At 56.0% G+C, this 21,810-nt stretch overlaps 1 protein-coding gene across 3 annotated transcripts in view; it reads right to left on the bottom strand.

Annotated features, from left to right (window-relative positions):
• STARD8 (StAR related lipid transfer domain containing 8) overlaps positions 1–21,810 on the bottom strand; it is a 60,793-nt gene that overhangs the window by 20,395 nt on the left and 18,588 nt on the right. The window contains exon 1 of one of the 3 annotated variants that reach the window (XM_050901892.1): positions 4,808–4,863. The exons of the other annotated variants lie outside the window; for them this stretch is intronic. Coding sequence (XP_050757849.1) covers positions 4,808–4,841 — 34 coding nt within the window. The 5' untranslated portion in view covers positions 4,842–4,863. Of the gene's footprint in view, positions 1–4,807; positions 4,864–21,810 lie in introns of those variants that run through there. 3 annotated transcript variants of the gene reach the window in all.

The following is a 21,810-nucleotide window of genomic DNA, read 5'->3' as shown; positions in this document are numbered from 1 at the left end:
TAAAGAAAGTTAAAACATAGCCCTTTGCACCCAAAGCGAGTATAACCTTGTGCTTTGCAGTGCAGAAACGCGACTGTAAGACCACGGCCATGAGGAAGACCAGGGCAATGCTAGAGCTCGGCTCTGCACCACGCCCAGCCAAAAAGCAGCTTCTCCCCTTGCAGGCTGGCACCTGAGACAGGAGCTGCGTCCCATCTGCACAGGGAACACCACCACTTCCACAAACATCGCTTTGAGCAATTTAAGTTCACATTTGCAGCCTTTGCTGTCTTTATTAAAGATTGCAAGATAGCACTGAAGTAGCCACATCAGCCCCGAACGAATCAGATTTAATCATACCTTTGCAAAATGCAAACGTGTTTGTTACCTTCTTTACTTTAGAAAGGGGAGAAAACTTCTCCTCTCCTTTCAGTATTCACTCCTCTGGGACAACAAAGCCTAACAGTCACCTCCAGAGAAGCCAGCGTTCATCTTCTGCAGCAGCGAAGGGTCTCTTCCTCTCTTGGGGTGTTATTTTAGACCCAACAAGGCAGGGCTGAACAACCAACATCCATGCTCAAGAGGCACGGGGTGCACCAGCTGCTGGAGGGAAGAAACCAGCTGGGCTGCTGGACGCACCGTCCGCAGGACGTGGCTGCAGGACGTGGCTGCAGGACGCGGTGGGGTGGCAGAGACAGACCGAGCCGGGGTCCCCCCGGCACCGCTGGGACGGCTTTCCTTTGCAAGGCAGCGCTGGTCCTGCCTGTTGCTAAGCAAGCCGGAGGAAGGAGGACGCGGCCAGTCCCCTGGAGCTGGTGGCTGCTCCTCTCCGCGGTTTTAAGTCACACGCAGCATGGCAGACAGGACAAAGGCAGATCTGCGTGCAAGCCAGGTGAGGCATTCGCTACAGGGATGTCCCAGAGGACATTATAGATGCCTGCTCCCCACAGGCATCTCCGCTCCTCAGAGTCTTGTAGCACCTTTGGCCACCTCGGGACACCTCCTCCTGGCCCTTGGCTTCAGACTGCCCCTGGGAGCACAAGCGCTGCGGTAGCTCAGGGGTTAAACGTCCTGTGTTTGAGTGCTGCAGCTGCAGAGCAGATGTCTGGTAGGAACAAGGGGATGGAAAGGGCACCGATAGGAACAGAAACAAAGGGCCAGGAAGGTGAAGACCCTGATCCATCCTCCTTGCCTCCCCCACCTGTATTTCTGCAGCTGCTCTGACTCCAGAGGAACAACAGACAGGGCAGGAACCCCTCCTGCGCCCCGGGGAGCGCAGCAGCAAGTCCCCCTCGCACGGGAGGGGGGGAGCCCAGCAGGAACCTCGGTTTCCATGCCTGAAGAAGGCAACGGCAAAGCAAGCTCAGGGGAGAGAGGGCCTCCGGCTCCAGCCCACCCTATGCACCACCCGGAGAAGGTCCATCAGCGCCGGCACGGCCGATAGCTCGCCTCTGCCCAGATCTAGGCTTGGGTTGAAAGGTTACTGTCTCCTCTTTGGCACCAGTTACGTTATTCCCTTCCTGGGTTTCAGGCTGGTATTCACTCTGCTGAGCTGCCTGCACCTATACAAATGCATGTCGGTGTACATGGGACAGGGAGAAGCTTCCCAGCGAAAAGAGGAGTTAGAAAGAAGGTGCTTGCGTGGCTGAAGCACCCAGCAGGAACAAGCGATGCTGGTAAGAGTGACCGCGCTGCAGCAGCGGGCTCTGTCGGCAGGTCACTATCCTTTACCGAGCGAAGGGCACCAAGACGCCCCAGTACAACCCCGAACAGCTGAAAGAAAAAGATGGCACCCAACCGTGGAATGAAAAGGTAGAGCTTTGCAGGTCCACCTGCATTCCCCCTTCCACACATTCGTGCTCCAACAGCCCTGCGCCTGCAGCCAGCGAGCAACCGCTCACAGGGAAAAGGGCAGCCTGCCCCATCCAAACGCAATTACTGTGTACACAAAGAGCATTGAATATATGTTGGCATACGTATACGCGTTTCTACTGTTCAGGTGGCTGTGGTGGCTGGGTGCTCTCATTTCTGCTATTGGAAACCCAGAAGAGAAGCAAGATCAAAACAGCTACTCAGATGCTGAAGAAAATTAATCCATCTTGCCCATCCTGTATCCCACCCTTTCTAAAATTGCACTGTTGTTTTCCTGTTGATCATCCCATGGATCTCACACGCACTTTGTTTGGACTGACGGACGCCGTCCCTCCGAGGGCAGCCAGCGGTGCCAGAGCTCCCCACCTGACCGCTTTGGTAGCGCCGGCGCACGGCATCCGTCAGATGCTGCAGGTACCGGCCGAGACCGCACCTCCCCGATGAGGAGGGATCGCATCATGCATTTCTTTACATGGACAACAATAAGAGTCCATTTTCCTGCTGCTTGGAAGAGCGTTAGACCCAGCACCGACAAAACGATGCACCCATAGCCTACCCCTGCCTCCAGCACGCTCTGAGGTTAAAGTCCAGAGAGCTGCATCCCGCTGCTGCTTTCGCCACAGCACTTACACCGCATGCACTGCGAGACCCGACACAAGCCATCACCGAAGGCTAAGGAAGGTCAAGGCAAAGGAAAACGACAATAGTTTTGCTAAAAAGCCAGAATCAGCAGCAGCTCTCGCCTTTGCAGAGAGTTCTCAACTCCATAACGCAGCATCTGCAGCTGATGCACATTCACACCTCCAGTCGATGCAACCTGCTGCAGTTTCGCTCCTGCACTACATGCTTAGGAGCTATCCTCAGCTCCTACTTTTAAATCCAGGCATTAAAAAAAATAATTACTTGCTTAATACATGAGGGAATTTCCTCCTACTTTTATGCATTTATTTAGAATAAACACTAGTGTGTGTTACCAGAGGAACCCCACGGAGCAGCATTCCCTCAAGGTCTTTCTGCAGCTTTTTCCATGTTGTACAGAATTATAAACCCATCCAGTTCCCAGCTGAGGAACGCACAGGCTCCTATGGCCTTCGGTGGGAGTTCTGCGAGCCCCTGGGGATGGTGAGCCCAGAGCCAGAGCTGTCATACCTGGTCCAGTGGCTGCCCGAGCCGATGGCCAGGCACTGCCACAGCCCCGGTACAGAAATGCATCCTCGCAGGAAGAAATGGGCACTAATGTCTCAGCAGAGACACAAAGGGTTGCTTTAGGGCTCTTTTCTTCCCTTTTTAAAGGCTGCAATACAAAAATTAGCCAGAATCAAGTATTTCTCCAGCTCTGTGCAATAATCTGCCTCCTTTTTCTGCCTCACCAATCCCCTATTGCAGACTGAAGCGTGACGCCGAAGCCATCCCCCCTCCCGCCTGCCTGCAGCGTGCCCTCGACCAGCAGCCCACTGGCATTTGCTGTGGTCAGACGCCGTCGATCAACTGGTCCCTGCATCTGCTGCTGCAGCTGGTCCGCGGGGAGCTGTGCAAGCAAAGGCGCTCGGCACTTCTGCCCAAACGCCTGCGTGTGCTTATCGTTAAACTTGTGAAAATCCCATCCCACGTCAGAAAGATCTCTGCAAAATTCAGGTTTGTAACACCACGAAGCCCTGCCTGCGCAGATGACCACACCACCACCCCTCAGCCTGCAAACGGCACGCTTGAGGTTCATTGAGAGAATGGCCCTCCCGGTCTGCACAGTACGCTCCTCCTCGACAGGGACATCTCCCTGCAGTCCTCCCAGAGATAATTACAAATCAAGGCATAAAACCAAAAAAAAAAAACAACCCCAAAAACCAAACAAACCCCAAAACCTAAGTTTCAAAAAGCAGCCAAGTAACATTTCTCGTGTGAACGCAGGTCTGCGTACGCTGGGGCAGGACCTTCACCCCTGCCTGCGGGATCTCTCCCATCTGGAGCGTTAAGGGCTCAGCCAGCCCCTCTACTGCACCCAGTGCCCACCAGCATCGCCCGGGCATCGCTCACAGCGCAGCTGCCAGCGGCTCCTGGGGGGGCACTTCCCTCCCCACCTCACAGCTCACCCTCCACAGCCCTGAAGCCCCCCCCCCCCCCCCCCGTGCTCTCCTTTCCTCTTGCTTAAAACTGCTTTTAAGTAAATCAGCGTCGGCAGGCGATGCCACATCCTGCGGCATGGCTGGCACCGGCACTGCCGCGCTCCGGGGGCTCCCGGCCAACGCCGGCTGCCGCCCCGGCCGCCCTGGCTGCCTGGCAGGAGGCGGGAATCAGGCTCATGGAAAGGCATTTTGGCTCGGGCTCAAGAGACAACCGAAGGTTAGGAGGAGCTGGCATGCTGCGCGGCCACCGCGCTTTCACCAGCTTGGCTGACTGTGAGAAATAAGCCCAAATATTAAAAAGGCCGCAGATCTATTATGCCTACTGCATCTTAAGCGGGGAGCAGAGGGGTTGAAAGAAAAGCCACACACAATGCGACTGAAACCAGCCTGTACTGTGTCGCATCCATTTCCCTTCTCCTTCCTATCACGCACAGCCGTACCCTCAGTACTAGTGCCGCATTTCATCAGGGGTTCAGGGCTCACAACGCACCTCACCGCAGCCCCTCTCCAAGCAGGCATGCTCCCGCCAGGGCAGACGCTACAGATCGTTTCAAGGGCAGGGGGGGAAGGTAAAGGAAAATCTGGTCTGTTTTTCAAGAAAAGAAAAAACAAAAAAAGCTTAACAACAAAACAAATTACACCTCCTAACCCTTTCCCTCACCCTGCTGCATAAAAGCCAAAGCAAACTGACTCCCTGCAAAGGAAACACTGTTTTCAAGAAATCTCTGACAAGAAAAAAAGGTCATTTTACAGACTTTACCATCTCCCCCCAAAAGCATGTTTGCTGGCTGAAACTTCCTAATACAAATAGAAAGCTGGGACACGAGCAGACTCACCACGGCAGAAGCTGTTAATCCTGGCTTTGTTCATTGGAAACCGTGGATTAAATGCAGAAAAAAATATCAGCATGACCACTGGCCTCCCTGATCCCCCACCTCAGCACCATCCACTGGAGACGAGAGCACTCCCAGCCAAAGACCTTCCCGCAGGCAGTCAACTGGAGATCTCCGATTTTTCTACGCAGGCCAACTGTACCGAGCTAATAAAATCTGCCCTCATTGACCCTGCCTGCCCGGGCAGCCATCTAATTTCTCGTTAGAAGCAAACAGAACATCCCCGGCCGCGCAAAGGGCTGAACGGTTCGAACAGCGGGGGTGGGAAGCAGGCGGGGAGCGCGCGAGAAAGCCAGAGCGAGAGCGCACATGCACGCAGGCACGCTGCTTAACTGTTTCCAGCTCTCCGTAAGCCCTGCCCGAGCGGCGGGACAGGCTCGCTGTCCCCAGACCAGCCGTTCCTGCAGCCGGGAGCGGGCACGAGGCACCCCGGAGCAGGGACACCCAGGTGGCCTGTCCTGGCCACGGCTGGCTGGGCACGGGATGCCCCGTTCCAGCCAGGTGGGCTGCAGCTTTCAATTGCAACTGGAAAAATGAGGTACTGAGATGCTCAAGTGTGAAACTGCCCACAGGGCTGCATTTTGCTGGCACCAGGCTCTGGAAGCAGGACCAACCGGGAGTGCACGGCACTGCCCTGCAGTAAGCCAGGAGGGAGGAGAGCGACGGACACCACCAAAACCCCCCTTCTCATCCCATCGGACGTTGACTAGTCAAAGCACTGACCGTAACCCTCAGCTGCGGGCTTCTCTTGGTCGGCTGTTTGCAAACCGTGGGAGCTGCCAGCCGCTCGCAGCCAGGCAGGACAGCACGTGTGAACGCAGCCTTTCCCGAGCGCAGGAGATGGGAGGGCTGGGAAAACTGAAAGGAAAGACTGATCCATCATAAATTTCCCAGCCCCTCAAGATACCAAAGAGGACTAAAAGCTTTGGAAGATGGTTCAGGGACAAGAACAGCAGCACCTGCTATCCAAGACATCTAGACTGAATTGCCTAATTTTCTACAAATTCATGGTCTGCGCTCAACCCATCGGCACTCCGCCTTGCCCTGGGAGTTCTCCTTCCCTCCATGCAGGCAGGACTCACCTAACCTTTTCAGGCAGACTGCAGCCGAGGGAAACAACACGGTCCAAGTGAGCAGCTCTGGTTGACATGGGATTAGTCTCCGTAATGAAAAGCACATTCTCTGCAACTGCACTTCCCCGAGTCGATGCTTTTGGCATAAATAGTTTACAGAACGAGCTGTGAGATCCCCTCGGTTGAGCAGGACCTGGCAGGGGAGATCCTAGGTCCAAAGCGCAGAAGGGGACAGTTGAGAGGAGCAGGCTGGTAAGTACATCTGTGAGCAAACCTTGGAAAGGAGCAGGACAAAAACACCCGCACACAGGACAGCAAGGGCGTCCAGCTGACAACAGCCATCGCCCTGCAGATGGGGAGGTGTCTCAGTGGCCATCCAAGTTACCAGCGACCATGTGTAAAATTTCCACCAACGCAGGAGGAGTCAAAAGCTGCTTCCAAACATGATCTCACATCCCAGTGATGCAGGGAAGTACCGGGCCTCAGAGACAGCAGTGCTGCTGCCCTTCAGCATGCTTTAACGGAGGGTGCCTTGGCTGCTGCCCAGTCCAGCTCACAACAAGCACTCCACTAGAGCTGCTCAGGGATCCCACAAGCTATTTTGACATAGCTGGTTAATGAAATCCCTGAACCGAGAGGTTTTGATCCTCTTGGGACTGAAAGCAAGCACTCCCCTTGCAAAGAGAGTATTGCTAAAAGCCAGCCAACCAATAACAAATAATTTAGCCAACCGATAACAAATAATAGCCATATTTTACAGTGAAAAAGACCTTTCTGTGCGCACACGACAGCAGACACCAAACCCAGCTGCTGCTGCAGGTGCACGCTGGCGGTGCGGGATGGCGGTGGCCAAGGCTGGCTCTCCGCAGGGGACACACGCCACCCACACTCATGCCAGCCCTGGGACCGGGTCCCAGCCGGTGCGAGGTGTGCAGGGAGGCACAGGCGGGTGTCACACACACGTCCTGCCCGCTGCAACGCCCTCCCCCTCGACAAGGGGATTTCGGTCCAATTCTCCTCAGGAAAAGCCTCTTCCACCTCTGTCCCTGGCCGGACCTTCCTGTCATTAATGCTACCGTGGCGCCACAGAAGGAAACCAGACCATAATTTCCAGCTGCAGCAACAGAGCAGCAGCTGCCTCCCAGGTCTCCAGTCAGCCAACATCTGTAGGTGGGAAAGACGGGAGGAGAGAGCCTTTGCTGGCTCCAAAGCAATGGGAGAGGCAGCCAGGCGTCCCCTCGTCCGGAGCAAACTGAAATGCTGCCCAGGAGAGGAGGCTGTTTCCTACAGCTCCTTCTGGGGCACAGAGAAGGTCCCAGTGCCACTGTCCCCTTCACCCGTGGGAGAAAGGGGGAGCTGGCACAGCCCATCCAAGGGGCTCCCTGTGTGTCCTGGGGAGCTGCTGCCCAGAGAAGCGAGGGAAGGGGGCCCCAGCGCCAGGAGAACATCTGGCACGGGGACCTGTGGGTTCGCTTGTTAGCTCACGCTTCTCCAGTTAGCCTTCTCCGGGTCTCTCTGAAGTCTGGCTGTAGGGTGACCGAAGGAGGGCTGACGTGTTTACCAGACATATCCTGATGCAGCTGGTAACAAGCTGTATTGATTCAAGTCAAACTCTCCACTAGGTCACACCGTGGGCTTCAACACCAGGTTGTTTCTTTCTCGCCTTGTTTCTGATTCCCAGTGGGAAACACGATAGGTCTCTCAAGGGATACAGCATTGCAAAACATCCCACCCACTCCTCAACTTGCTTCCTTACACCCTGGTAGGTAAGACAGAAGAGGCCAGCGCTTAGAGGCAGGACACCAACCCAAGGGCCACTGTGGTGGCTTCTGCCTTCTCCAAAGTTCTCCTCCAAACCCAGGACCTCCAGACCATGCTGTCCAGACGGGCTGCAGCGGCGATGAAAGCACAGCTAATGAGCCCATAACCATCTCAAAAACGTGGAGGTCAGAGTGAAACCTTAGGACAAGGGTGGAACCAGGTAGCACGGACCTGAGGCTTAGGGAGGTCACTTGAGTCAAACAGGAGTCCACGGCCCTTCCTCTCCCTTTTTTCCCCCTTTCTCCCCACTGGAAGGAGACGGTGTTGGGGCTGGAGTCGAAGCTCAAGGCTTCCTTTTCTTTATGAAGGTAACAGGAGCTGCTGAAGAGAGCAGGCCAACGGACTTTTTGAGAAGTAGTTTTTAAGGATGTCACAGTTTTGCAAAGAGACAAAGGAACATTTCAAAAAAATATAGAAGTTTCCTTGCCAGGAATGTGGGGAATGTCAGGGAATATTACAAAACAGGATGCAAAAGCTGGCCTCAAGCGATGTTATAGATTCATACGCTGGCCTGACAGTCAAGATGCTGAATCCCGATGGAAGATGAACCATGGGAATGGCAGACTCGGCTTACCTGGCTTCGTCCCATCTGTCTGTCTCCCACCAGAGAAGCCAGCACAGCCACCTCTGCCAGCCAGCCCTGCACCCCTTTCCACAGGGATGCCTACCCACAACCCAGACACAGTCTAAAACGCAGCCCTTGATGTATAACATGGCATTTTCTGAGGAGCTGAAGCAAGCAAAGCCTCGTGGGACACGGCCAAAGAGCCTGTTCACACTGCGGCAGAGGGAGGATCTGAGGATGCACGGAGGGAACTGGACTGGTCCGTAGCCGAAGAATAGTCCTGAATCCCAGACCTTTGCTGTAAGCAATAGGAAACGCTTCTCAGAAATGGTTAAAATGACTGTCTTCTTCAGTTTTGTTAATTAACCAAGTACTTCCCGGCCTTCCAAGGGATTTACAGGCACATGAGCTCACACCCCCTCGCACAGCTATTCTGGCTCAAGGGAAGTTATGACGCCGAACGCATCGGAGTCGGTGCCGTGGCTGCAGACAGCAAGGTCAGAAGCAGAGGAAGACCTCCCCAGGGTCGGGGCAAGGAGAAGCCCATGGGTTAGAAGACAGCAGGAAGCCCTAATTCAACATACCAACCGTCTGCAGTAGCAGCATTAGAAAACAGAGGCCAGTTACTGGCAAAGCAGCGCCTTTTGGCAGGAACGGGCATGTTTTTTCCAGCTTCCCTTCCATGTGAAAGCCCCTGTGTAAGTAAAAGATTTGTCACAGCAAAACCTACTCGGGGTTTTCTTGCCCGGCTGAGTATTGCCCCGACAGCACAATGGTCTTGCTTGTGCTCGCAGCTGGACACAGTGAGGAGGAGTCTGCTGCTAATGGGAGACAAATTCCCCTCCTGATGACAGGCTCATGGACAGGGCTGACGAAGGCTCCAGCCCGCGTCCGATGCTTTCTAGGGCTTATACTAGGAAAACTTTGCCCTAAAAGACAGTCATACTGGAATATCCACCTGCGATCACACATGGAGGAAACTCTCCAACAAAACCTCTGCCGCGGTGGCCGCGCACAGTGGGGAAGCCCCGCTCACCCCATCGTTTCGGGGTAGGAGGACCAAAGCAAAGGCTGTCACAGTGCTTGCTCGGGTCTCCTTGGCTAGCGGGAAACCAGCCAGGAAGAGCCCTCCGCAGGGCTCGAAGCCCGTACGATCGCGTGATGCAGGGTGAAGGACCGCGGCAGCATCGTCCCCGCACCTCAGAGGGGCTGCCCACCCTCGCAGCCCCCCAGGGCCGCCTCACTCCCATACTCAGGTGCTTTGCACGGCAGTATTTGACACATGTAAACTTCCCCAGCAGTCATCTTTGCGTCCTTCAGAACAACGCTTTCAAATGTTTATATCTTCTCAAGCAAGCATTACTTTTCAGTCTCACTAGTGTGTGGCAATTCTCCTGTTGACGTTTCTGAGGAAACCTTTGCCTCAGAAAACTTCTACCTTAGAGCTGCAGGCTAACGTCATTTGTGGTAAATCAATCAGCTCACATCCTTCTAAAACTCATCCATGTCTATTTTTATGAGTCGCTAATTTTTGACTCACACATGCATGTTTTCTGAAGGGACTCAAAGCCCTTAATTAACACTCGGCTTTCACAAGTGGTTAGAAAAATCAAGTGCTGAGCTGCTTTGAAATGGCAGGCTGTGAAAGTCTTTATTCCCATCCCTTTGCGAAGGGCTGGCCCGGCATGCCAGCGGTCCTGGTCAACCTCAGCATCTTCAGGGGGCGAGCAGCACCAGCCCGCCAGCCACCGCGGGCACTCGCTATCTGGCCCCATCTGAGACAGCCGGTACCTTGCTTTTGTCTGAAAAAAATGCAAGTTCCAGTGCCTGGATGCATGGAAGCACGGCTGCTCGCCTGACGCTCAGCTGAGCGAGCTAAAGCCACGTGCACACGGACGGGCACGCTCCGACACCCCGCCTGGCACGTAGGCTCGCACGCGCAGACGCACACACGTGTGCATGGCCATGTTGACCCGTGACCGCTGCACTGAAGGACTCGCTGCTCTTGCCTGCCAGCTGCTCACCGAGCGTTTCGTTCCTACCTGCCAACAACCTGCCTGCGGAACTGCGGAGGGTCACAGCGTGCCTCCTGGCTAAGACCACCAAGCTGGACCAGAGGAGCTGATCTTTGCTCTCCCCGGCTTTCCAGAGCATTCTGGAGAGAGGTGTGGGATACGGCATCTCCTCCCACTTCCACTGCAAAACTCACCTGTGTCCATCCCTCGCCGGGACCTGCGGGCTGGCACTGGAGAGGGATGCACAGGACCGCTCGGCGCAGGCAGATGGGGCTTTCTCTGCAGTCCCCGCCTGCGCTCCCGGGAAGCGGCACACGCCATTCCTCCCACCCTGTGCCTGCCAAGGCGGAGAGGGCTGGAGCTGAGCAAAACCCCCTTCCATCCTTCCATTTTCCTCCACACAACCTACAGCTTTTCCCCCTCACACTTTTTTTGCCCTGAGAAAGGTCTAAGGTGTCCCAAGTACTGGTTCAGGCTGTCCCTCAGAACAGCCCTGCTGAAGGTGGGGTTGCTCCAGGTCTCAGTGCAGCCACCGGCCCACCCTGCCAGAGGATGCCATCCCAAAGCAAGAGGGCAGGATTAGTGGTTGGTGTCCCACACTCTGACACAACCTTGACTGCTGATTTACGCCACCAGCATCATCAGACAGGTCGAGCCATGCTTGCCGTGCTCATTTTCCCTTATTTGCTCTCCTCCTTTCCAAGCCCTGCCTGCTGTTAGTCTTTTCCCCTCTGGACACGGGGTCATTACCAGATAAATTACACATGCCCACTGGCTGGGCCACAGAGATAACAAGGCAGTAACCAGGAGGCGTTCGCAGCCGCCCCTCGGAAGGCAGGACATCACCCACCGGCTGCCGGCAGCTCTGCACCGCGGCAGGTCCATGGCACCGACCCACCGCCCCGGCTGGGCAGGGAAGCGGCTGCGGTGGCCGTGCAGGCAGGAGCTCACTGGCAGCCCGTGGTTCCTCCTGCCCGCGGCCGGCACAGCCCTGCCTGCCACCAGCCCCAGGCAAAGCTGGAGGTGGGCAAAGGGGAGCAGCTCGCGTTAGAAAACGGGGAAAGCACTGTCAAAGCTGCTAGTGCATCATTCAATACCCCAATGGGCTTAGGAGCCCGGCCAAGAAACAAGAGTGCCTCAATAATCTGCAAAACACAGACTTACGCAATGGCGAGTTATATTTACCCGTGCTATCTCCATGCTGCCAGGAGCCGTTTACGAGCACAGCTCCTGTTCAAGGAGTGGCACGTACCACCAGAGAGCAGGTAATTTCCCCAGGTGAAGCACTCGGGCAGGCGAGCGGCTCTGCCGGCACAGCCAGAGAGAAGCCCAAGGACACCCGAGATCTCTGTGTTCATTTGCAGTAAGGAGACGGGGATCTCAGAGGCTTCAGGTCCCATGAGGCAGGACCCCATCCCGACCCAGAGCCGGGCACTCGGGGGGGCTGCCCCTGCCAAGACAGATGTTCTTAATTCACCATGTTTTCCTTCTCTCCATGGAGACGAAAGATAAAATGTCAGTGAACCTTATCATTGAGTGATTCAATTCTTTATCAGTGAACTAATCATTGAGACTTCTGACCTCATTATCCTCTGCCTTCTCTGACGGCTGTGGCCCAAGAAATAGAGACATGGGCTCCTTGCACAAGACCCTGCCTGGGGGACCTCAGTTCACCACCTCAAAACGAGAGGTGCCACCCCAAAGCACAGCTCTGATGGAGGAGGGAAGAAGGGGCAGAGGTAGGGGCTGCCATCGCAGAGCAAAGGGCTCGCTCAGGGTTTGCATAGCTGAGAAGGGGGCAGGAAGGAAAAACGTCAAACCACAGAGCTCTGCCAAGTGCTTGGCGCTGCTTCCGGCAGCAGTTTTGCAGAACTTCACTAATGAGCAAACATCTGCAGCTTCACATCCCGTAAAGAACATTCACAAAAAACACGCTCCATTCATGCAAAAAATAAAATTAATTAATTTAAAAAAAAAAACCAAACCATCACTGCTTCCCAAGCAGGTGGGAAAGCTGTGGAGAACAAGAGCAGGAGAGGCAGGCATCGCCGGCATGGGCTGCAGCGGCAGCAGGACGGCTGTGCCCGAGCTCCAGAGACAGCGTGACCCCCGCCACGGCTTCCTGCGCCGGAGGAAGAGGTCTGGGGAACACCCAGCTCCTCTCAAACAGGCTCTACTGACAGAGAAAGGCACTCCACCAAAAATTCGCCTTCAGCCAAGACCCGGCCTGCCTCCACCTCCCTGCTGCCCAGAATCCTTCAGCCACTGGCAGCCTGCTCGAGGTACAGGCTACGTACTGCTTTCTCGCAAGTCCAAGGTCACGGCTAACAGGATCTGTGTGCCCAGGGAACGGAGCGTGAAGCACAAAAGCTTCAGCTTACCAGCAAGCTCTGACTTTCCTCTTTCTTGACCACTTCTTCAATCCCACGCTACATGTCCTGCCACCACCACAGGGACCTCTCCCAGTGTCCAGGGACGGATCAGGGAGGACAGGACGGGGAATGACGTGGGCACCTCACCCATCTCTTTGAACCCACATGCCAGAGCAGGAGTGTGCCTTCCACCGGACACGAACACATCCTCACCCAAGCCCTTCAGCTCCAAGAGGACCACCCCCCCCCCCCCAGTAACTACCCAGCTTCATCTCAGTGTCACTCATGGTGGTAGGGCACCCAGAGGAGAGCAGCAGAAGAGCAGAGGATCACGCAGACCAGGATTCACTCCCACCTGTGGCCAAGAGCAGACAGAGGAGCACCAGAGCAGGACCTGCAGCTCTTCTCCGCAAAAAGCTCTCCCAGGGCTCTGCAGCATGGTGCTCCCAGGGCCCCAGCAGCCCACGGAGAAACCAGACGGTCTGGGGAGACACCCCAGCCACCCAGCACGCATGCCACCGTGCCACCCCACAACCGGGGAGTCTAAAGGGGGAAGGATGAAAAGGCACGCACCCCTCTCGTGGCAGGCGTCCTCGCTCTGGGGACCACGTCTCGCATCTCCAAACAGCAGAACCAAAATCGTACTTTATAATAAACACAACAGTGCAGATCTGTTTTCATGATGGGGGTCTTGGAGGACAGCAAACATTGCGGCCGTACCAGCCAGGGCAGGGGGGGCAAGACTGCCCTCCCCCTCAGCACCCACATCTGTGCTGCAAAGTGGAATTTCCAGCTTTTCACCATCAAAACACAGATTCCACCCACCACCCGTCTCAGCAGGCAGTAATGAGAAGTAAGACCAGCCTCCTGTTTCACCAATAAACCCATCTGTCACATTTGTAGCCGCTATTCAAGAAGCAGATCACTGTTTTCTTCAGTCAGATTTCCTATTTAACCATCCTAGGAGAAAATTAATTCATACTTTTTTGCTTTCTGGATCAAACATTTAAAACCAGAGCTAACAGTCAGCTGGCATTTTTCTGGTTACCGAAGAGAGACGGTTTCGGTGTGAGTGCTTGCATGGCTACAAATCTGACCGAGAGCATTCTGCAGGGTTTTTAGCCAGAGAAACTTAACAGATGCAAAACCCAAGGGGAAAGCAGGCCAGGGCACAAACACAGCCAAAGCCCAACCCTTTTGACTTTGAAGCAGGGAAGGTTTTGGCATTACTCATGCTGCCCCAGATGAAGCGGTTCTGCTGGATGACCGGGACACACTGAGCAAACACGGTGCAGCACGCGCTTCTGAAGGCTTTTCTTCCTCCCGCTCCTTTATGGCGGGTAACTCTGACTGCGGGCTCGATGGCTTTCCAGCAAACACAGCCTCGGGTCTCCGATCCCCAGCGATAACATCTTTAAACAAAATCAATTCAATTCTTTCCAATGCTTTCCATGTCACGTTTGGCAGAAATATCCTGCACCAGCGCAAGGAACGCCCGTGGCTGCCGACACGAGCCCTGGCCAGGCTCCCCGTCCAACGCACCGCAGCCCCAGCCGGAGCACCGTCCCTCGGCAGCACCCGCCGGCAGGCACCGAGGGTGCGTCTCCAAACCCTCTCTCTCTGCGGTGCCCACAAAAGACTTGAAAATTATGCAGCTCATAATCCTCATTGCACCGACCAGCACCACCTTATTTTATTTACCCTCTCTTCCCTGGTTCCTTCCTCTTTTGCAGTCTGGATGTCAACCGTTAGACCAGCGGCTATCTTTGTACGTGGCCCAGCACAAGACCATCCCGGTTTGCAACCGAAATTTGAAAGAGCGATGCTGATACCAGTGCCGTATTTTCTAACTGCTCTCTGTGCTGTGCCTCGTCTCCATTTCAACAGCGGGCATCTGGTCACGGGCCCCACGGTCTGGATCCCGTTCAAACATACGGGATCCCACAAGCAACTATCAGCAAGGTGGATATTTGGAGCATTTTGGCTTGGGGTGTGTTCGAGCAGAAGTGGCACCAACTGGCCCCTCCAGACAGAGTCTTGTTGGAAGAGCGGACATGTACTGGAAAACCTGAGCATCCCTTGCTGGAGCAGCGGCCAGCGAAGCCAGCACCCCAGCAGCAGCCGCACAGTGGGCACGCTGCCTTGTTAACCTGTGTAAAGAGGCAGCCTCCAGTGAGCCTCCCAAACGTTTTCAGAGGCCATCTACAGAATACCAGTGTTCCCAGTTCAGCCTTTTCACGCCGCCTCATGGCCAGCAGCATTTCGCGGCTGGGACCACCACTCCTCGGGTTGCCATTGCTGAGCGACGCTACCAGTGGCCCCGGCAGGGACGGGGCCAGGAGCCAACACGAAACAATGAAAACCATTTAGAGAGCAGGAAGCTGCATCTGCTGGATGAAACGCTATCTTCAAACAAGACGTGTTTGGATAACTCCAGTTTCATAACTCGCCTCTTCCGATGTTAGGAAATCACAGTAATAAAAAGAAAACAAAATGGGGGAGAAGAAACTTGGCATGGGGAACAATGGGAGAATTGCTTGCACCACGGCGCTGCCTCGGAGGTGAGCCCAGCCTGCTGCGTCTCACCGGGGGCAGCGGGGCTCCGGCTGCAGGCTCCAAGGACCTTGCACAAGAATTAAGGTCTGATCAAGTATCAACAGGAAAAGAGTTAAATCTGCACTACAGACATCAAGAGCACAGTAAATTTTGATGATCTTACATATTACCACGTCTGCTTGATTGTTTTTGTTTTTAATGGAAATCAAAGCCATCTTGGGGGAGGGAATAGAATTAGACAGAGGTCAGAATTTGGGGTCCAGCAGCACTTATCTTCATCATCTTAAAGGTAATGGAAGGGATGGTCTTAAAGGGTGGAAGGGGATGACAGGCCACCTTTTCTTGGCATTGACCACTTCTTGGGCAAAGACAGACAGCTATTTTCTGGTGTTAGCAGTGCTGAATTATGGTGAAGACTGTAATAACTGCTCTGTAAATTCCTAATGCTTACCTAAAAACCCTATAGACACTAGAGGAGGACTTAACGGCGTCTTAGTAGGTCACCACTTAGGAGGGCGAAGGAATGAGAGGGAAGACAAACACAACAGCTCCTCAGCTCCAAGCCCAAGGCAGCTGCTCTCTGGCCCAGCACAACGTGAATTCCCACCAGAGCTACTCCCCGAGCAGCGAGGCCGACTCGAATCCTTACCCCAAATCACGCTCCCCGGCTAAGGGCAGCTTCATTTTCCAGGGCGCACGGTTCCTCTCTGATGGTTTTTGCAGACGAAGGAATAAAGAGCCCTCACTCTCCATCACCCCGCAAGCGGAGGGGAGCAGCCAGCCCATGCTGGGTAGATCACCCCCGCAGTTCAGCCGCACCACAGCAGCCAGCACGGCACGGCATGGCACCCACGAGGACAGCCCGGAGCAGATAATCCCCTTGCACGGTAACTCCATTTTGCAGAGGAACACAGTGCACCCGCTCGGCCACCTGCTCCGCACGGCCCCCGGCTCCGAAACGCGCCGAGGGGGCACACCAGCCACAAGAACAAGGAGGGGGGATTGCAAAGGCAGGGCTTGGTAACGGGATTTTGTTCCTATTTTTAAACACTGAGGCTTTAATGTGAACCAGGGCTGGCTGCTCCACCGGCAGCTTCACGCCGTCCTGTTTGCCAAGCCATGCACGCCGGCTCGGCCCCACCGTGGGCAGCAGCGCTGCCGGGGGCCGGGACCCCACTCCTCGCCCTGCTCCGACAGCCGGCTGGTCCCGCAGCCGCTGCTCCCACGGCTGCCACCTCAAACAATTTATGACAAGGAGCCAAAAGCTGAGGTCACTCGGCTCGGGCTGCCGGACCCCTCCCCAGCACCCACCTCCTCTCCCCACCCTCCCCAGTCCAAATATAAACTTGCTTACAGGAAATGCCTTACAGAAAAGGCACCTCCCTGAGTCCTGAAGAATGCCCAGAAAATAAACTGTCTCTGGACATGAAGGAAATGGCTTTTTTTTTTTTAAATCATGCTGCAAAGCGGCTTTAACCCTTTCAGTCCCTGCTGCAAACTCAGCCACCCGCATGCCTCAGGCCCTCAGGGTGTTTCGAGGTGTCTGTGCTCCGGATTGGCGATGCGAGAGGAGCCTCCTGCCAGAGGTCCCTGTGTCCTTGCAGCATCACCACGTCCTGAGCAAAAATCGTCCAAAATCCATAATCCAAATGCAAACTTTCTTTCTGATAAGGAAAGCACTGGACCCTCAAAACAGGCTCATAGCCTGGGACCCGCTCTTAATTGTAGGTAAAGGCAGGCTCCGTTCCCAAAGCTGCCGGGCAGAGGAGGAGCTCGCGCCGTTGCTCACATTGCTCAAGGTCCTGCATCGCCCCACGCAGCTGGGGAGGCCGGGGACGGGGGGCTGCACCTGCGCCTCCCCCTCCCCACCCAGACCCCTTCTCCGAGGGCCCTCCCCTGTTTTCATACCAACATCCCTACACAAAATACAAGAAAGAAAAAAAAAAAAAAAAAAGAGAAGTCCAGTAAATCCAGGACACAGAGAGGCAGCTGTCTCAAAACAGTCGGTCAAGGAGGCTCCAAAGCAAAGAGCCCAGCACGGGGAGAGGAGAGCTCACCCTCCCCGGTCCCTCCTGGGGACCCAAGGCAGCGCAGCGGCAGACGGAGCATCTGGCACCCCAGGAGAGCCCTCCGACCAACGCGCCAGCGCGGTGGCACGGGCACTGCCGTGGGCAAAGGCACTGCCAGGGCTGCTGGAGAGGAACGGTAATGGGGCAGGACCAATAAATAAAACTTGGTGGCAGGATTCGGTAGTGTCCCCATGCATTCAGAGGTCACAGTCTACTGAGAAGGCAATTCTGTTATCTCTCTTCTACAGAGGAGAAAGCTGCGGCAAAGCCTCTCCTGAAGCAGAGTCAGGAGCAAAGCCAAGAGCACAGCCCAGCTCCCTGCATTCGCAAAAAGCGCTTCCCTTGTCACTGGACCGCAACGCCTCCCTAAACGTGCCCCTTAAAAAAATGTATACTCAGGGCTTTAAGTCTCAGATGCACAAAGTAGTTTGATACAATTCAGCTGCTGCTGCAAAATGCCTAAAATACTTGTTGCTTTTTGGTTTTTTTGAACAGCAGCAGCACTGGAAAAGTCATGCTGCAGAGGTGTGTGCAGGCCCTGGGCGTGGGAAAGGAAAGCAGCGGGGTCAGCTTCCACTTGGCTGGAAAGCAAGTGTCCATCCGGAGCACAAGTCAAGGGTTCAGCAGGAGATCATGCCTGCCTCCCGAGAACAGAGGCAATTTCTGCTCAGTCCGTGATTTTTTGCCTCATGTATTGAGGTATCCAGCATGAACAGCCCTGATCCCTGCGGGAGGAGAGCCTGCACGAGCTGGCAGTTATCCTGGAGAGCGGTAACAAGTGCTTTGGGGAGCTCCATCGCAGAAGGACGCTTCTGCAATGGCCAAGCCGGGTCCAAGAGAGCAGGGCTGTTCCTCTGGCTCTGCTGAGACGAGCTGTGCAAGGAAATCCAGCAATCAAGTAAGCATTTTGGTATCTAAAGCCTCTGGAGATGCCCACATGGAAGGCATTAAGGAAGAGCAAATCATGCAGCAGACCTAGCAGATGTCCCGTCTGGCTGACGTTGGCAGTTTTGAGGATGGACGTCTCCAGCAGCTGAAGTCTGCAGCAATGTGAAGTGCATAGAGGCATGTGCTGGGAGCACAGCCCCGGCTGGACGAACCGGGGGAGCCCCGAGCACTCCCACCGCTGCACTGTGCCTGCTATACATTTTACTGGGACAACAAAAGCACCTCTAAACTTAAACAGTCCTGACGGCAAAACTGCTGCATGCGCTTGCCGCTGCTGCTGGCAGCAACACGGCAGCTGGGGTTTCACCTCCCTCGGCCTTTGGGGATGGGGAGCCACGGTGTCGGCCAAGAGCCCCGACTGCTGCCCGAGCAGGCGGCCGAGGGGATTTGGGATGCTGGCGCCGCTGCCCCATCCCTACCCGCTTGGCCCCACATCCCCGGCATCCCAGCACCCGCACTGCCAGGCTGGCAGGGTGTACCCCGCACCTCGGCTGAGCAGCTCCGGCATCTCAACGGCAGGCACGCTCGCCGGCCGCGGACTCTGTGCCGCACTCAGGTGCCTCTGCCATGGGACAGTAACTCCTGTCAGACAGCGCAGGCAGCCGGGGAGGAAACGCTGCAACGTCCTACAGCAGCACTTGTAAATCATTTATTTGGACTTCAGCTTAATTTCTGCAGCCCTCGTGTCACACTACCCATCCCGTTACAGGACGGCCACAACACAGCACTCATCCGTCCTCCTGACAGGATGAGGCCCTGGGAAGACAAACAGCAGGCGCGCAGGTACCTTCCCCTGCGATTCCCAGGCAGCCGCTGCCGAGCTGGCCTGTAGGCAGAGAAGATTTATGCACCACAGAAACCGATTAGGCCATGTAACTGTCCAGCAAGAAACATCCCCTGCTCCAAATTAGCAACAAAAGGTCAGAATCAGCAACATTTGTAACGGAAGATAAAAAGACTGGGAGATGGGCGCAAGGATGCTGAATGAAACACACGGGAGGGGATACACCGCTGCTAGGGACACACTGGCTTTGCCATGGCCCATCAATCCAACGCTCAGTCTCCCATCAGCAGGGAAGGGCTCCCTGGGCTGGAGGGGAATGGGAGGGGGCCGAGGGGACCCGGGCAGGGCAATGGGGCACCCCAGCACACGGCAGGTACTGACAACCTTGTCTTCTCACATACACAAACTCAGGTGCGCTTAAGTCCTTCAAACCTTTTTTCTAGGAACCTTTTTTTCAAACCTTTTTTAGGAAGCAGAACCACTGCTTCCTAAATTCTTACTGCTCCTGAGACACCACCATAGCTCCCAGGACTTCATCCCAGGAGAAATCACACAGACACAGTTCGTGTCCGGCCATTAACATTAAGCCGGTGCGTGCCCGTGCCCGGGAGGCTCATGGCAGTGGCTCTCACCAGGGGACAGCCTCCCCCGGGAGGTTTGCTAAGGAAGGCGTACAGCGGCCGTGGGGCAATTCTCTGCCTGGGAAAACAAAGCCGAAACGCCGGCCCTGACTGCCCAGACGTCCTGCTCTTGCCCAATGACACTGATGAAACGAGGTCAAGTGCGCCCTGAGTCACCGCTGAGCGTCACTGTCCCACAGCCTCGTGACACCTCTGCCTGCCACTGCCCGTGGCCATTTCCAGTTTCACCAGGAGCAGCAGAGGGAATCGACGCCCAGCCGCCCCTCGCCAGCCCCCACCTTCCCAAGAGCTGCTCCACCTCCCTCCCCAGCCCGACCCGCTGCCCCCAAGCCCAGCCCTTAGCCCAGCACTTGCACCAAAGCCTCATCCTCTTCAGTCCTTTCTTTTCCCCCCCCTCCCCCTTCCTTTTTTCTTTAAATGCTCGCTTTCTTGTCCTCTCTGCCTGCGCTTCCTTCCCCAGCCCCAGGCTGAGCTGCCAGCCACCCCACTCTGCAGACACGGGTCCCTGGTGGGAAGGCAAGGGGACAGAAGGGGGGCGAGCCCCCCAGCCCCTCTGCTTCACCCCTGCACAGCCCGCAGTCGCACGGGAGGCTCACAGCTCAGGGACACATCCCTCCGCGCCTGCAGATTTACTGCCCTGGCTCCACAAACGCCCGGTTTCCAGCTGGCAGCCGGCCACGGGGCCATCGGTTTGACCTCGTCCCCCCCAAAACACGTGGCTGGAGCACCCGGCGAGGGGTGCGGCGGAAGCGTTGTGTTGCCGTTCCTAGAAGGAATGGGGAGAGAGCGCGACTCCCCTGTGCTGCACCAGACAAAAGGGCATTCAGAAACTGAACTTGTGCCCTTGACAGCAGCGAAAATATTCGTGTAAAATTCGGGGAGGGGTGGGGGGGGAAGAGAGGGAGAATAGAAACCCCCATCATGTACCTTTGCAAACAAATTGTACTTGAGCAGTGACACACTTGCGGCTCAGAAGCACCCGCTCCCGCTGCCACCCGCACACGCCTGCACGGGCAGCGCTGGCAGCGCCGAGTCCTTAAATAGCGGCGTTAATCACCTGTGCCCCAGCCAGCTTTGAGCACAGGCATCAAAGCCTGCTCCCAAAGGGCGCAGCGAGCCTGGGACCGGCCCAGGAGGCGCAGGCTCTCTGCGGGCCCTGCATGCACATGTTGCAGTCAGATGCTTTTCCCTCCCAGATAAAGGGCAGGAAATCCCCCGGCACACCCGGGCTCCGGCGCGCTGGGCCCCTTAGGTTCAGCAGCGTGCCATCCCGGCAGGAGCCGCCGAGCTCCTGCTCCCAATTAAGCAACGGGAGGCCCAAGCCTTGGCTGCAGGGTCCATGGAAATCCAGATGTTCACCCTGGGACCGTGCTGCCCTCCAGCCCGCGCTGGGAGCCGGCTGTCCCGGGAGTTATCCTGACTGCCCCATCAGCCTAGGCACTCCCATCACATTGGATGGACGGAGGGGCAAAGAAATGGCAGAGCACGAGCACAACCCGCTGCAGGCTCATCCCCTGCTGCAGCACCCCGGGCTGTGACACTGCACACCTCTGCCTGGGTCCCCCCAAGGCAGGCAGCCCAGTGGGGGCAGAGCTGGCGCTGGACGAGGCTGAGCAGGGACCCCCCCACTCTGCCGCTGCGGGGCTTGGCCCCTAGCTGCTGCCCCCCCTCCTGCTCTCGCCCCACACACAGGTCAGCGGACCCGAGGTTGACATTACATCCATCCCGGTGACCGCCCCAAGCTCCCGCTGCCTTCCCTGCACCGAGCACAGCAATCACGGTCGCAGCAGCAAGTGTCTTCCCGCTGGCTTAGCTCCCAGACCTTACATGACTGCTAGACCCAGCTCAAAGAGACTCTGCTAGGGACCAGCCTGCACCTCAGCAGCTGCATCTCACGTACACGAGGTGTGACACCGAACCGCAGCCTGGCCCCGCCTGGCCAGCAGGTTTTGGTAGCCCCGAGCTCCCCCTGACAGGCAGCAGCAATCCGTGACGCAGACCAGGACGTCTCAGTTGGCCCTGCGAGATGGACACTGGGGAAGCCACAGAAGGGGACGGCTGAGCTCGGCCATGGGGCAGCACAAGGAACTCAAGCTGGACAC

The sequence above is a fragment of the Gymnogyps californianus genome, chromosome 9 (assembly GCF_018139145.2).
Source record: "Gymnogyps californianus isolate 813 chromosome 9, ASM1813914v2, whole genome shotgun sequence".
NCBI lineage: Eukaryota > Metazoa > Chordata > Aves > Accipitriformes > Cathartidae > Gymnogyps > Gymnogyps californianus.
This window is presented reverse-complemented; position numbering and strand designations above follow the sequence as displayed.